Below are 17,127 nucleotides of genomic sequence, written 5' to 3'. Positions count from 1 at the left end.
CACACACACAGACACACACACACACACAGACACACACACAGACACACACACACACACACACACACTCACACACACACACACACACACACATACACCACGACCCTCGTCTCGATTCCCCCTCAAAACTTGACTAAATGTAAAAATGAAGAAAATCGGTTTGATGCAAATTGGATTTGTTTTTTTTTTATATACCTTTTTTTACAATATCAGTCAGCGCTGTCTCGGTCGACGGGTTTCGACCAGCCAATGACTTACTCGTCTGGATGAAGACTAATCTAGTGCGTTCGGTTTTGATATTTGATGCCGACAGACTGAGTAAATGATTCAATAACATTTTGATGCGATTTGTCTTGTTTTATTATAACTTCCCCACTTTCATATCTTTCACTTTGGATAAACATGCCCTGTGTCCAGTTTTGTACTTTATTTGAAGTCAACGCCACCGCTCCTTTTGCCATTCCCACCCCCCCCCCCCCCCCACCCCACCCCACCCCATTCCCTCTTTCGGCCATCCTTTGGATTATCCAATTAACCGAAGGTGGCTAAACACAGATCTGGTTGCTAGGACGGTTCAGTTTAAAGAGAGAGAGAGAGAGAGAGAGAGAGAGAGAGAGAGAGAGAGAGAGAGAGAGAGAGAGAGAGAGAGAGAGAGAGAGAGAGAGACTCAGACTCAGACTCAGAACTTTATTACAAAAGGATAAAGGTTTTAGGCAAAGCCTATTCTTCCAACCTGTCCTTTATACAACACGTAAAGACAGACGCACGTACAAAATATAGATTGAATCATATAAAATACAGAAATACATTGTATGGAATGCACACAATGTGCATTTAAGGAATTACATAAGGAGAACTCAAAAATTACAGAATTACATTGACATAGTTATATCTTTCATTTGGGAATGAAGTTGCTCAGATCAGCCGTTAACACTAGTACAGAATGTTTAGCAAAATAACAATCGAACAAGACATTTCATTCACGAATGATGTGTGAACGTGACTGTCTCTTAAACATTTTCACCGAAGTTGCATTTCTTATCTGTTGGGGGAAGGAGTTCCAGAGAAATGCTCCTGAGAAGGCTAAGCTCGATTTGTAGAGGTCTATGCGAGGTATGATGTTTTGGGACCCATATCTTTTTGTGGCATGTTTGAGAGAGAGAGAGAGAGAGAGAGAGAGAGAGAGAGAGAGAGAGAGAGAGAGAGAGAGAGAGAGAGAGAGAGAGAGAGAGAGAGAGCCTGACATCTCCATCAATTATTTTCATTATTACTTGCCCACTAACCTGTGTCGCCGGAAGCAGACGATATCAGCAGCAAGAAGACGGACATGGCAGTTTGGCAGAGGACGGAGGTCTTCATTTTGCACTCTCCTCACTCAGTCAGGGGCACGTAATCCTCCCTGTCGTCTGCTTTCCCCAAACAGCGTCGCAGACGTCACATGGTGCGATTCATCACAGCGCAAGCGCCCAGCAAATCTCGCACTCGGCGAGGTTGTACACGAGATTGCGTCTGTAACACAAAGAGACAGAGAGAGGCGAGGTTGTTAGACGAAGAGAGATGAGAGCTTGTTAGCTGGGAATCGCGAGGAAATTGGTTTGTGGGATGAATATGTATTGCTTTTCGAAACGACAAAGTCAACGCATTTCAGGCACGTTGAGTTTATTGATTGGGTTAAAACTAATAAAACCCGAACAGGCTGATAGAGCTAAAACGGAACTATTTGTACCTGGATTTATGTTTTGGCAGTCTACAATAACACAATTCCGAAGATGTGTAGACCTCAGGGCACCCGGCGCGGACCAAAGTCACGACTGTCCGTCACAGTATAAGCTGCTTGTAGTGTGAATACAGAAAAGAAACTTCATCAACGTATAACATACATTGCTTCACAAACAGGCGGCTGGATTTTTATCTCTCCGAAATGGCCATGACATTAGACGATGTTCGGAAATAACTCTGTCGGTTTTTATGGGTTGTGGAAGAGTGAATTCTCTTGCTTTTAGTGAGTCAAACTTTCCCACGCGACAAAATACACCAGTCACTAGCGAGGGAGGTGTCAAAAACACGTGGACAAGAAGCACGTGTAGAAAGCTTGCCTCATTAAAATCAAGAGCATTCACTCTTTCACAACCCATACCACCCCGACAGAGTTATCTCGGCAATATGATTTGGCGCCACCTTTCCCTTACTGTGGAAAGCTCGGCAATGACGACTGAGTATTTTGAAATAAGTAAGAAAAAAGAATTAAGAAATTAGTAAGAATAAAGAAATAAGTACATGTGTCAGGCCCACTAGCGACACCGAACGGCTTCCCTGCAAGCAATACACAATGTATATAAAAAAAAACAGCGTGAATGTCAAGCCTCATGCTCGCTCCCCCTGTCAACGCTGGGTAAACGGCGTGTGTTCAACATGAAAATCAAGTGTGACCACCTGTATTTTCAGACGAGATTTCACCAAGGTAAAACAGTGACAGAGAGAAACAATGAGCAATTCCATCAAAGATAACGACGCCACCAACACCGACACCGACAGGCAGACAGTGACACCCACACAGACACACTCAACCATCTCACCAACCCACAAACTCACACACACACAGACACACTCAACCATCTCACCAACCCACAAACTCACACCCACACAGACACACTCAACCATCTCACCAACCCACAAACTCACACCCACACAGACACACTCAACCATCTCACCAACCCACAAACTCACACCCACACAGACACACTCAACCATCTCACCAACCCACAAACTCACACCCACACAGACACACTCAACATCTCGCCAACCCACAAACTCACACCCACACAGACACACTCAACCATCTCACCAACCCACAAACTCACACCCACACAGACACACTCAACATCTCGCCAACCCACAAACTCACACCCACACAGACACACTCAACATCTCGCCAACCCACAAACTCACACCCACACAGACACACTCAACATCTCACCAACCCACAAACTCACACCCACACAGACACACTCAACCATCTCACCAACCCACAAACTCACACCCATACACATACCCCCCCCCCCCCCCACACAGACACACACACAAGCCAGCGAAGATGGCACGAGTATTCGTAAATTGAGCCGTCTAGAGAATTAGATGATACTTGATCCTTTTCGCGGATTTATAGTAGAACTTAAAGCAAGCAGATTTGTAATCTTGACCTACTGAGTAAAACACTCAGAGATGTTCACCGAAAGAAAATAGTGACGTTTCTACATTTGTAGGTTTTCTGTGACGATAGTTAACACGGTGTTAGCATCGGCACCTGTGACAAAAACGCAAGAAAGTCAGTGGTGTGTTGATGCTTGAATACAGATCTTCAGCAAAGAAGATAGAACATGCAGCAGAAGAAGGGAGAAAACATGCAAGAATCAAATAAGTGAGCATCACATAGCGACTTAAGTACACAAGTGACCCTTGAGATTCTTCAAGTGACACAGTCACCGAACAAAAATTACGATACAAAATTAAAAAAAAACAATTACACACAGTGAAACAGACCTCTGTGCAAGAAACCAAGTCCCCTTCCAATGAAATCACAGAACCAACACTGAATACAAAATAAATGAAACAGTCGACGACATTTTTTTTCAAATCATGAGCAAATACCTTTCTTTTTTGTTTTATCATGATTAAAAAAAAAAAAACCACATACAGTACACCCAGATCACGCATAGGGCTACACCCAAACAAGACAAATAGTCTTTGGATGGTAAAATACAGACCTGTGTTAAAGAAAACAAGTCCTGTTACCGTTGCGGTTTTAACACTGGAGTCTACACCATTAGACTACTGATCTTGACATCAAAACACAAAGCTGCAACTGGAGATGAAAGTTGTCGGACTAAATCCCTCTGTCTATCTTTGCCCTGCGAGCTACGAAAGCTTATACTCCCTGTAACCACTCGGCTTAAAGTGACGACTCACACTTTGGAAGTGTTCATCACATCTGCGGAAATGCTGTCATGACCTTGTGGTGTACCTCTCAATATAGATTGATGATGGGACAATTCAACTCTTAAAGAGAAAGACGGAAGTAATTTTTGTCCGATGTCTCCATTTATTGCGAACAGAAAAAAAAATGAAATACAAACAAATAAAAGCGTGTATAATTTTGGTTTTTGGTTTTTGTTGTTGCTGCAATGAAATTGAGTATTTGATTAAAACTTGACCCACGTAACTTAAATGACCCCGCATCATCTGCATAAAAAAAGAAGTTGAGATTGTCTCTGCATTCAGTACACTGTTTGACTGCAATTTATACTCCTCATATGGTTAACATTTCATTTATTTTTATTTTCTATATCACGTAAAATATGGTCAACCATTTTGGGAAATCGTGATGTAATATGTGCGCATGTCCTTTGAAGGGATTTGATTCCACCCCCTTTAGCGCCCCACTAACCAAAGAAAGTATTACGAGATTCCGAACATGAGTTAGAAATAGAACATGGTGTAAGCTCAATATAACGAATCTGTGGGCTAAAGGACTCGCATATCTTGATTAAAAGACGGCCTAGGAGGGTCTCGAAGAAATCTATCAGCCATGATTTGCATAACATACCATTTTTGGTCGTAGGAGAGCTAGATGTTGGAGATCTGAACTTTTCTGGGACCAGCTGACTTCACCTCCCCTTGTCCCTAATAGGATCAGGTACCCATGTCCAGCGTGGTGGACTGGACTGAACTCGGGTATGTGTATTCACTCACTATAACCACTGTGCCACTCCGACTCTCCAATATACGAATATTGATATACAAGAACGTCTTTAAACTATAACTGACACCAATTAAGGTCTGTCCCTTTAAGTTAAATTGACGACAACCAAACGGACTTTGTCCGGAATAACTATAGCATCCCTTCGCTTTATCTAGCGACAACAGGCTGACTGTTGAATTGTCGACTGCACGGTTCGTTGTCACTGTCTTCCGAGCCCGAAGAAGAAACGGATACGCCCAATCGACAAGATGGCGCTAGCTAAGAATAGTCTAAAGACTCCTAGACTTGGTCAAAATCAATCGCTGGTAGAATTTAGGTCCGGAGGATTATCCAAATTAAAATCAACGTAATGGTCAAGGTTATTTAGTTCAAATGGCGCAAATATTGTGTGTGTGTGTGTGTGTGTGTGTGTGTGTGTGTGTGCGTGTGTGTGTGTGTGCGTGTGTGTGTGTGTGTGTGAGTGTGTGTGTGTGTGTGTGCGTGCGTACGTGTGTGCGTGCGTGCGTGCGTACGTACGTGCGTGCGTGCGTGTGTACGTATGTGCGTGCGTGCGTGCGTGTGTGTGTGTGATGTGTGTGTGTGCGTGTGTGTGTGAGAGCGTGGAGTACTGATATAGGAATGAAATTGTCATCTACAATAGCTTCACTTAAACGGCCAATGGGACTTCAGTTCAGTTTGTGCTTGCAATTTAGCAAGATGTGTCTAATAGGGAATTAATTCATGTCATTCTGAGCTACGCTGAAAACACAATTGCGATTATGTTGCTATTCTGGCCTGTAACTCTGTGTTTAAAACATGATTTTGTCAGCGACAACTCACCATGAGGTGTAGCTGTTAGTAACTCATCGGGATAAATAAGTACAAGTTAATAAAAAAAATGTAAAGTCGACTAGGAGAAACTGACATTTTCTCTCCTTTCGTCTCACTGGGGATTGAACCCTGGGGCCAGAGACATGGCAGTATGGCGTACGAACCACTCGGCCAACGATCTGTGTCAGAGTGGCAATAAATGAGTTGTAGACTTAGTCTGGCCAAAGGTCTAATGACGAAGCTTTTTGACCTGACTGTAAAACTACCTAGTGTAAAGACCAAGTCGCAATTCCAAACAAGCTATATGACCGTATGCAGTTTGTATTATGGATTGCCGTGCTTGCGGTAGGCGCAGGTGAAATGGTGGATTGGGTTTGGGTGAGAGGGTGAGGGTGTTAATCGGCAAAACAAAATACCATGGCTTTGGAATTGGTGAACGCAACTTATGATCTATTAATCTGTAACCGGAAAAAAAAGAAGAAAAAAGAAACAAACAAACAAACTCACTCACTCGCTCACTTAATCAGTCACTTATATTTCAGTCACTAACTAATTACCTAACTGCCTAACTGCCTAACTAACTAACGAACGAACGAACGAACGAACGAACGAACGAACGAACGAACGAACGAACGAATGAACGACTGAACGAACGAACAAAACGAACGAACGAACGAACGAACGAACGAACAAACAAACAAAAACAGAAATAAACAAGAATAGAACATTATCGGAACGTTTAATTTATGACAAAACCAAACGTTACAGTCACTTACCTTGACCCAGTCGTCATAGAGTGCAATCAATTGCATCGCCAGCGTCTTGCCAACGAGTTTCGTGGAATCTTATTACATGTAGATAACTTCATTATCTGTATCATAATTTGTTGTCTGTTATGTTATTATGTTATATGAAGTCTTATATCGCGCGCGTATCTCCAGACTCGGACTCAAGGCGCAGGGATCTATTTATGCCGTGTGAGATGGAATTTTTTTACACAATACATCACGCATTCACATCGACCAGCAGATCGCAGCCATTTCGGCGCATATCCTACTTTTCACGGCCTATTATTCCAAGTCACACGGGTATTTTGGTGGACATTATTTATCTATGCCTATACAATTTTGCCAGGAAAGACCCTTTTGTCTGTCTGCTCACTTAACCCCTTCACTGCCACAGTGGTAGTAACTTATCCGAACGGTCTATGGGAAAGAACTGTGTTTAGATCCCCTACAAGTACTTGGACAGTGGTTACCTCCCATTTAGTTTTCAGAAATATCCTGAAATGTTGTTGACACAAATCCCACGTATGAGATACGGTTAAGGGCGTACGATAAACAGTAAATGACCACGTATTACATACGGGGTGGGCAGTGAAGGGGTTAATAGACCAATCAGTCGAAATACAGTGATTGTAACGTTTTGTTTTGTCATAAGGCCTAAAATAAAAATAGGTGTGGTTACGGTAACCCGACCTACCTATTTTTTGGGGCCGATCCTATAACTTTTTATTACATTTGTCACAAAAATACCAAAATTACCAAGTAAACGAGTGCAGAAAACGCAATGAAAGCGAAAGCGCCCGAGTCGCACACTTATTTCCCTGTCAAGTAGGTTTAATTTGTACACATTAGAAAAAAAAGTTTTAAAAAAAAAGTGATTGCCAACCTTCCTACCCTATTTTTTTTGGCTGTGTTACCGTAACCACACCTACTTTTTGGGGGGCCTAAAGGAAACGTTGGAATAACATACCATTCTTGTGTTTCATTTTGAACTGAGTCTATCTGTTTTCGGATTTCTGAACGAACGAACGAAAAAAAACCAACCACGAACGAACAAACGAACGACCAAACTTACCAACTAACTGACCGACCGACTGACTGACTACATACCTAACTTACTAACTGGTTACCCCCAAGAAGCACGCTTACGAACGAGACGAAGGGGAAGCAGTTCAACATTCAGCGATTATGGTAAACAAAACATGTCGCGTAAGGCGAAATTACTGCATTTAGTCAAGCTGTCGAACTCACAGAATGAAACTGAACGCACTGCTTTTCTATTCTCACCAAGACAGTATAGCATCGTCAGTCCCCCGCTCGTGGAAAAGGCAGTGAAATTGACGAGCCAGTTAAGCGCGGTAGTGGTCACGCTTAGCTGCATAGCGCGCTTTTCTGTATCTCTCTTATTTTTAACTTTCTGAGCTTGTTTTTCATCCAAACATAACATATCTATATGTTTTTGGAATCAGGAATCAACAATGAATAAGATGAAATTGTTTTTAAATCGATTTCGGAAATTTTATTGTAATCATAATTTTTATATTTTTAATTGTCTTAGCTTGTTTTTAATCTAAATATAATATATTCATATGATTTTTGGAATCAGAAAATAATAAAGAATAAGATGACATTCTTTTGGATCGTTTTATACAAATATACTGACTTTGTTGTTGTTTTGACGATTGAACGAGCACACACACACATGCAATCAAACACATGACGTGTGTTTTCTAGTTCCTTTGAAGTTTCGGTCAACCTGAAACGCCCAAATATGAAGTTTTGTAGGCCTCTGACGTCACATGGCTCAAAGAAGGGAAATCCAATGTCCAATCATACATAATTATATAGTTATGAGTGGACCAACGTCATCTAGCTGTGTTGACAAATGTCTATCAGGTTTTGAATCTCAGTGGGTGCTTAACAACGACGGGGAGTGGTCTGCTGCTTATAGTGGTGGCAGTTCAAATAAAAGGCGGCATGACCCGAAATACATGTCTTCAAAAATAAGGTAGGAATATATATTTTTCTCGTTTGTTTCAAGATCTTTTAATTTATTTCAGTGCTTCTTGATTTCATATGTTTCGTTACAATTGTTTCTAAACACACAAACACACACACACACACACACACACACACACACACACACACACACACACACACACACTCACACACACACACTCACACTCACACTCACACATACACATATTCTTTCGCGTTACACACACGCATAGTATACACACACTCACAGATATATATATATATACACACACAAACTCCATACAGACACAGACACAGACAGACACACAAACACACACAGACACACACACACACACACACACACACACACACACACACACACACACACACACACACACACACACACACACACACACGAGCATTTTGAATAGCTATATAATTCTTTGATTCACGTCACGGATAATCAGGTTCCTTCTTCCGCTGTCAGGAAAAAAACCAGTCTGGTGGAAGCGAACTCATTTTCAGACAAATATGTGGATTAGGGTCTGCTAATGAAATATATAGCCACACTTCTGAAACTGAAACAACAAATTGAAGAATAAATGAACACATACAATTCACTGTATATCTATGCAACCAACATTTTTAGTTTCTAAAAAAAAAAAAAATTAGCATACACGAACATGCTCCGCACCGATGACTCTGACCGGCACGGTTGGCCTAGTGGTAAGGCGTCCGCCCCGTGATCGGGAGGTCGTGGGTTCGAACCCCGGCCGGGTCATACATAAGACTTTAAAATTGTCAATCTAGTGGCTGCTCCGCCTGGCGTCTGGCATTATGGGGTTAGTGCTAGGACTGGTTGGTCCGGTGTCAGAATAATGTGACTGGGTGAGACATGAAGCCTGTGCTGCGACTTCTGTCTTGTGTGTGGCGCACGTTATATGTCAAACCAGCACCGCCCTGATATGGGCCTTCGTGGTCGGCTGGGCGTTAAGCAAACAAACAAACACACCGATGACTGGACAGCTTTTTCCGCAGAAGGGTTCGTGCTCCCAGAATTGTTGTGAAATAATCAATAAGTGATTAGTGAGTCATGGTATCAATATGTAAGCGATGTATGCTGACGCAAGATTGGTAAAAATTGTATTCAATTCTGTAGGCCAATCCCAAGCGGGCCATGAATGAAGAGCCCTGGGAAGGCCCTGGGCACTGTGTACGGTCTGAATGCAACGGAACAAAGGTGAGGTTTGTGATGTTTTGACAAGAACTATACTACCCGTAATACAGAAAAGTTCATTTGAAGTTTCGGTCAACCTGAAACGCCCAAATATGAAGTTTTGTAGGCCTCTGACGTCACATGGCTCAAAGAAGGGAAATCCAATGTCCAATCATACATAATTATATAGTTATGAGTAGACCAGCGTCATCCAGCCAGCTGTGTTGACGACTGAATAATGTCTATTAGGTTTTGTATCTCAGTGGGTGCTCAACAACGACGGGAAGTGGTCTGCTGCTTATAGTGGTGGCAGTTCAAATAAAAGGCGGCATGACCCGAAATACATGTCTTCAAAAATAAGGTAGGAATATACATTTTTCTCGTTTGTTTCAAGATTTATAAATTTATTTCAGTGCTTCTTGATTTCATATGTTTCGTTAAAATTGTTTCTAAACACACACACATCCACACACACACACACAGACACACACACACACACACACACACACACACACACACACACACACACACACACACACACATTCTTTCGCGTTACACACACTCACAGATATATATATATATATATACACACAAACTCCACACAGACACAGACACACACACACACACACACACACACACACACAGACAGACACACACACAGACACACACGAGCATTTTGAATAGCTATATAATTCTTTGATTCACGTCACTGATAATCAGGTTCCTTCTTCCGCTGTCAGGAAAAAAAACAGTCTGGTGGAAGCGAACTCATTTTCAGACAAATGTGTGGTGATTAGGGTCTGCTAATGAAATATATAGCCACACTTCTGAAACTGAAACAACAAATTGAAGAATAAATGAACACATACAATTCACTGTATATCTATGCAACCAACATTTTAGTTTCTAAAAAAACACACAAAATAGCATGCACGAACATGCTCCGCACCGATGACTGGACAGCTTTTTGCGCAGAAGTGTTCGTGCTCCCAGGTTTGTTGTGAAATAATCAATAAGTGATTAGTGAGTCATGGTATCAATATGTAAGCAATGTATGCCCACGCAATATTGGTAAATATTGTATTCAATTCTGTAGGCCAATCCCAAGCTGGCCATGAATGAAGAGCCCTGGGAAGGCCCTGGGCACTGTGTACGGTCTGAATGCAACGGAACAAAGGTGAGGTTTGTGTTTAAGTTCAGGTATTTGTTATAAGTCCGTTTACAGACTGAAAAGGCCATTCATTCCTCTACCATATTCAACAAACAGATTAATTTTACGTAAGTTGATGTCTATACACTGGAGCCTACAACACAGACACCCCCCAAAATCACATTCGCAAAAGCAAGGTACAAACCAGAAAAGCTAAAACGCAACATGTTTTGCATGTCATTGGAAAGACCAATCAATTTTGTATCCAAAACATTCAGTTCCGTTCCCATATCTTGCTTAAAGGGACGTTATGGCATGCTGAACGGTGGAGTAGTTGTTCCTCTCGGAGCCCCTGATGGCGGTTTTTGAAGCTGTTTTAGCGGGTAAAGAGACAAAAAACGATACATTGAATTGAGTCTTTGAATTGAACTCGTGTTCAAAATCGGAAATCAGCTGTGAAGAGCGAATTGTTTTCCTGCCAAACTCGCAGATTGACACTGTCAGTTACGAAATAAGTTCAGTAAAACAGCCCCACTTTGCAAGAAACGACGAATAAATGACACTTGTTTAGGACACTGCGAGAAAGTAAACAAGAGGAAACAATGAAGAAAAGTCAAGCTAAAGTCGATTTAACGACCGGCAGTAAATCGGCGGCATACATTACAGAGCATATGAAATGGAGAAAAAACCGAAGAAATATTGAAATATTGAAATGGTGTATAAAAGAGAATAAATCACGCTACACCCTCACTCCGACCCCCCAATTTTTTTATTATTTTTTAAATAAATTAAAATAAAATAAAAACCACTACAAAATCAATAAAAAGAGAGAAAACGAAAACAAAGATGAAAATAAACTGACTGCATTTTGTTGCCCTTCTAATTGCTATTTTCCATGATTCTATTAATATTGATGAAAACTAGTCATTACCAGTTCGGTCCACCCGTGACTACCCTGACCAAACAATATTTCTAAATGTTAGGGCCTATAGCGTCCGGGTCGGGCAGTTTTTGTTTACCACTCTAAAATGACAAAACAAAGAGATAGTTTTGATTTATAACAGGTCGGACGCAGTGGCGTGGTGGTAAGACGTCGGCCTCCTAATCGGGAGGTCGTGAGTTCGAATCCCGGTCGCTGCCGCCTGGTGGGTGAAGAGTGGAGATTGTTCCGATCTCCCAGGTCAACTTGTGTGCAGACCTGCTAGTGACTTAACCCCCTTCGTGTGTACACGCAAGCACAAGACTAAGTGCGCACGGAAAAGATCCTGAAATCCATGTCAGAGTTCGGTGAGTTATAGAAACACGAAAATACCCTGCATGCCTCCCCCGAAATCGGCGTATGCTACCTGAATGGCTGGGTAAAAACGGTCATACACGTAAAAATACACTTGTGCTCAAAACATGAGTGAACGTGGGAGTCTAAGTCCATTAACGAAGAAGAAGAAGATTTAAAACATTCAGGTGACTTCCTTTAAGGAATGACACTTCTTTTTTTTTCCTTTTCTTACAATTATACAATGTTAAAATACCGAAAAGCAAATTCGTCCGTGATGGTGGGTGCACAGAATAGCAAGGCACTACCCACCAACTCAGAATGCCACGATGTTCTCAGCTACCTTGAAAATTGACGTTTTCCGGAAATAAGTCTGTCAGGATTGTCAGCGGTTTGGTAAAGTAAAAGCGCCTTTGCCTCGGTCAAGCTTTTCACAACATCCGAAACATGTTCCACGCTTCCGATCGGCTTTATCCTGCGAGCGGGATTAACAACTAACAATGATGTGTATGCCATGCAGCGTGCGCTAAATATTGATAAGCTGTTTCTAGGATACTTGTTTGTTAAAGAGGTACGTGTGAGTGTGTGTGTGTGTGTGTGTGTGTGTGTGTGTGTGTGTGTGTGTGTGTGTGTGTGTGTGTGTGCGTGCGTGCGTGCAAGCGCTTGTGCGTGCATACGTTCATGCGTGCGTGTATTTCCGCCCTACAGGGACGGAACCAGAAACCAGACAAGATGAGCGACTACAAAAACACCCGCTACAACTACACCCAGCTGCTCAAGACAGAGAGCGACTTCAACAACCTGCTACACATTCTGCAGGACTCACGAAGACAAGATACCTACATCCCTAGGAACAACCTGAAATACGTCGTCGTCGAAGCTTTCGATGGCATGAAGCAAGCGCTACTGGAGGCGTTGGACTCGTCAATCTGGAGCAGCAGTGAAGACAGCAACAACAACTCCCACAATGCGCGACTCCGTGACATCCTTCTGGACGACCTCACTACGCTTCGTCCTTGTCAAGAGCCATCCACGGAGCTGTCCACACAACCATCTACACAACCGGCGACGAGGCAGCGTAGGAGGAGATGTACGTATATTTTTTATTTTTTTTATTTATTACGTCCTTGCACGTGACAGCCGCCCACGAAAGGGTACCCCAAATCTGTGACTGTGACCGAACAACGAGAAAAACAAGAAGAAACATTACAAAATGCCTTTTTTGTTTGTGTTTTTTGTGTGGTTTTTGTTGTTGTGTGCATTGTAGCGGGTTTTTTGTTTTGTTTGTTTGTTCTATTTTTGAGTTTTTTTCCCCAAAAATCCTCATTTAATGGGTATACAGGATAACGACCACGATAACAAAAGCTGAGACACTAACTCGGTACAAAGGAGCCCTGCCATTGTAACCGCCAACAAACTGACAATTAGGTCTTAAAAGGGAAGGAGTCTTTAAGTGGTGGTAACCTAGCACAGTTTATCAATTCTTTCTTTCTTTCTTTATTTGGTGTTTAACGTCGTTTTCAACCACGAAGGTTATATCGCGACGGGGAAAGGGGGGAGATGGGATAGAGCCACTTGTTAATTGTTTCTTGTTCACAAAAGCACTAATCAAAAAATTGCTCCAGGGGCTTGCAACGTAGTACAATATATGACCTTACTGGGAGAATGCAAGTTTCCAGTACAAAGGACTTAACATTTCTTACATACTGCTTGACTAAAATCTTTACAAACATTGACTATATTCTATACAAGAAACACTTAACAAGGGTAAAAGGAGAAACAGAATCCGTTAGTCGCCTCTTACGACATGCTGGGGAGTATCGGGTAAATTCTTCCCCCTAACCCGCGGGGGGTGAGTTTATGAATAGAACATCTGAAAAAGTAAGGTCATAAAAGGGAGGAGGTCTTAAATTGGGAGGGGGTGGGGTCTTCAAATGTAGGCTCCATTGTATCATGTATTCTGTCAAATACGGAAGGTTCCATTTGCAATCTTTTTTGCAGGGTTACCCAGCCTCAGGAGGACTTCCCGAGGATTCAGCTTTGAACCCGCTGACGTGTCCGGCGCTTCTTTTGACACCGTCACGTGAGTTCGTTAAACTATTTACTTCTCGTTACTCTTTTACTTTATTATTCCATTGTTCGGCAATTCGGGTCGTTTTCTCCCAGTGGAAGGCTAGCTAGCAGCAACAATAATCGAGCGACCCAAGCGTGTACATATTTAGGTGAATCAGGTACCTACACTTATGGTACCGGCACGGTTGGCCTAGTGGTAAGGCGTCCGCCCCGTGATCGGGAGGTCGTGGGTTCGAACCCCGGCAGGGTACTGCTAAGACTTTAAAATTGGCAATCGCCTGGCGTCTGGCATTATGGGGTTAGTGCTAGGACTGGTTGGTCCGGTGTCAGAATAATGTGACTGGGTGAGACATGAAGCCTGTGCTGCGACTTCTGTCTTGTGTGTGGCGCACGGTATATGTCAAAGCAGCACCGCCCTGATATGGCCCTTCGTGGTCGGCTGGGCGTTAAGCAAACAAACAAACAAACAAACACTTATGGTAGAAAGACTGACGTCTCGTGCGTGTCACGGCGGTGACATGGGGATATGGGTCAAGGATAGCGTCTCTGAATCATCACACAAAGCTAACTAGCCTTGATTTGAACCCGAGGTCACAATTAAAGTCACAATAAAACCAACTGAGCCACCAGGACACCCAACCAATGCAACACGACAGCATGGCTATACCAGTATTGTGATGGAAAGTGATTGTCTAAAAAACCCGATGTGGTCGAATTTGAAACTAACACGTGCATTTTCAAACATACCTTTAAAATGTGATGCCAACGCTGCTTTAATCTTTGGGCACGCTTTTATTCAGATTTCGAGTAGCGTTACACAATATTAAGAAGAGTGCCTGGAAGTTAGCGGAAATAAAAGCTCCAATGGAGAGCTTGTCCTGTCCAGAGCTTGCTCAACGCGGAGCATCTTTCAGCAGCAAAAAAGGCATCATACACATGTAGTTGAAATCCCCAAACGGGAAATCTTCCAGCATTCAGTTTAGTCATGTTACTCTCTTCGCAGTAATGTAGCATTGTTTCGGCCAAAAGCAGCTCTTCTTCCAGGGAGACTTCACTTCGGACTTTGTTTCAAAGCCATTTGTATTGGTGGTACCCCATCATTCGTCCTTCCATGCATGCTTTTTCTTCTTTTCTATCTTTCTCTGTTTGTTGTTGTTGTTGTTGTTGTTGTTGTTGTTGTTGTTGTTATTGTTGTTGTTGTTGTTGTTGTTGTTGTTGATGATTAGTAACGAAGCGTATCCTTCCAGGCTTACAGACGATGAGCTAGACGCAGAGGTCATCTTCGTCACACCATCGACTCAGAGCGACTTTTCTGACGAACCAATCTCTGACGTCGACACAACAGGGCCTCGGCCAACCAGAGAGGAGGTTGCTTTTCAAGGCAAAGTTCTGTCGATGCTGTCCAGAATGAGCCAACGACTGACGGGCTTCTTCCAGTGGCTGAAGACCAAGGTAAAGAAACTGGCGACCAAAGCGTGGACCAAAGTCTGCGACACGTTCAAGGCCATGTTCACGTTCCTGAAGAACGCCTGCCAGCGACTCCGCGGAACGTGCTGTCGTCCTGCAACAAGGCTTCACCCGTATTGAGTTGAGTCGTGGGAACAAGTAGAGGAATATCGTCCCTTATTCACCCTCTCCGTTATTGTTCCTCGTGTAGTTATGTCCCGTGAAGGTGACAATAGATAGTATGGAGAAAAAAACGAATTTCAAACTCAAATTTAATCTTTTCTCACTGTGACATTGCCTCAGTTTTGATATTCTTACACGGTTCTCTCTGTCAGCAAGGATTGGTGTTAACACTCCTAGAAAATTACCGACGTTGATATTATTTTGTTTTGTTGTTTTCTTGCTCATGTTTGCGTGTTGGTGGTACTTATTAAACTTGTTCGACAGGGCATTTATAGGTTTCATTTTCATTTGTGTGCGGTGTTGGTACTTACCTCGTACTCGTAATGGAACTGTCTGGCTGCGCGGTAATCAAATCATAGTGTAACAGACAGACAGTTCAAAACAGTCTCCGAGAAAGTTTGGTTGTATCCTTCACGATTCCGAGAAGAATGAGATAACGTGAGAGCGAGAGCGCGGAGTTGTCACTTAATTGTTGGTATGTGACCAAGGGGACGAAGCATCCTATCCCCTGTAGAGCCTTGTCAGATCTCGGACGGTGAGTCAAATTTAAGTGCTAAGACGGAAAGGGCTGCAACATTGAATTTAGACTTCACTTGCACAATTTATTTCACGTTTTGGAATCTGCTTTCTGATTTGATTTTCTTCGCTTGCTCAATACATAATTTCTCCTGTTTTGTGCAATATTTTCTTGGTGTTCTTTCTTTTCAAAATGTAGACTTTTATAAAATAAAAAAATTTAAAAGCACAAAATAGAGTCAGTAGAAGATAAGGCGTCTGTGTGTGTGTGTGTGTGTGTGTGTGTGTGTGTGTGTGTGTGTGTGTGTGTGTGTGTGTGAGTGAGTAGGTGTGTGTGTGTACGCGCCTCTTTGTCTCTCAGTCTCTCTCTGTCTCTCTCTTTCTCTCCCTCTCGCTCACTCTCTCTCTCTCTCTCTCTCCGTCTCTCTCTCTCTCTCTCTCTGTCTCTATATCTCTCTTTCTCTCTATCTCTCTCTGTCTCTCTCTCTGTCACTCTGTCTGTCTGTCTGTCTGTCTGTCTGTCTGTCTCTCTCTCTCTCTCTCTCTCTCTCTCTCTCTCTCTCTCTCTCTCTCTCTCTCAATTTAATGTCTTAAATCTTTATCATTGTAAAATAAAGTTCAGTTTCAGTCTCTCTCTCTCTCTCTCTCTCTCTCTCTCTCTCTCTCTCTCTCTCTCTCTCTCTCTCTCTCTCTCTCTCTCTCTCTCTCTCTCTCTCTCTGTGTCTCTCTGTGTGTGTGTGTCTCTCTCTCCCTCTCTCTCCCGCCCCCCCTCTCTCTCGCTCCCCCTCTATCTCTTTTCTCTCTCTGATCTTTCTCTCTCTCCCTTTACAAGCAGACAGTTTCTCGTCAACTATTGCGTTCTTGAATAAAATCACACATACAAATAAGTAAGGTTAGTTAATGGAAAATTAGAGAATGGATAAAACGAAGCAGCTTCGCACA

The 17,127-nt window shown here is 42.6% G+C and overlaps 1 protein-coding gene across 5 annotated transcripts; it reads left to right on the top strand.

Annotated features, from left to right (window-relative positions):
• The first annotated feature begins 8,230 nt into the window (after positions 1-8,230).
• Positions 8,231-16,438, top strand: LOC138957753 (uncharacterized). 5 transcript variants are annotated; one of them, XM_070328811.1, is made up of 7 exons: positions 8,291-8,359; positions 9,488-9,568; positions 9,808-9,905; positions 10,641-10,721; positions 12,676-13,057; positions 13,969-14,050; positions 15,288-16,438. In XM_070328811.1, exons 4-7 carry the CDS (start codon positions 10,659-10,661, stop codon positions 15,625-15,627), a joined length of 867 nt encoding a protein of 288 aa, XP_070184912.1. In that variant the 5' UTR covers positions 8,291-8,359; positions 9,488-9,568; positions 9,808-9,905; positions 10,641-10,658; the 3' UTR covers positions 15,628-16,438. The 5 variants fall into 5 exon arrangements, with proteins under 5 accessions (XP_070184911.1, XP_070184916.1, XP_070184914.1 ...); XM_070328810.1 differs by lacking the exon at positions 9,808-9,905 and having other exon boundaries at positions 8,231-8,359; XM_070328813.1 differs by lacking the exon at positions 9,488-9,568 and having other exon boundaries at positions 8,250-8,359.
• Positions 16,439-17,127: the final 689 nt, after the last annotated feature.

This window comes from Littorina saxatilis, unplaced genomic scaffold (genome assembly GCF_037325665.1).
Source record: "Littorina saxatilis isolate snail1 unplaced genomic scaffold, US_GU_Lsax_2.0 scaffold_1159, whole genome shotgun sequence".
Lineage (NCBI taxonomy): Eukaryota > Metazoa > Mollusca > Gastropoda > Littorinimorpha > Littorinidae > Littorina > Littorina saxatilis.
This window is presented reverse-complemented; position numbering and strand designations above follow the sequence as displayed.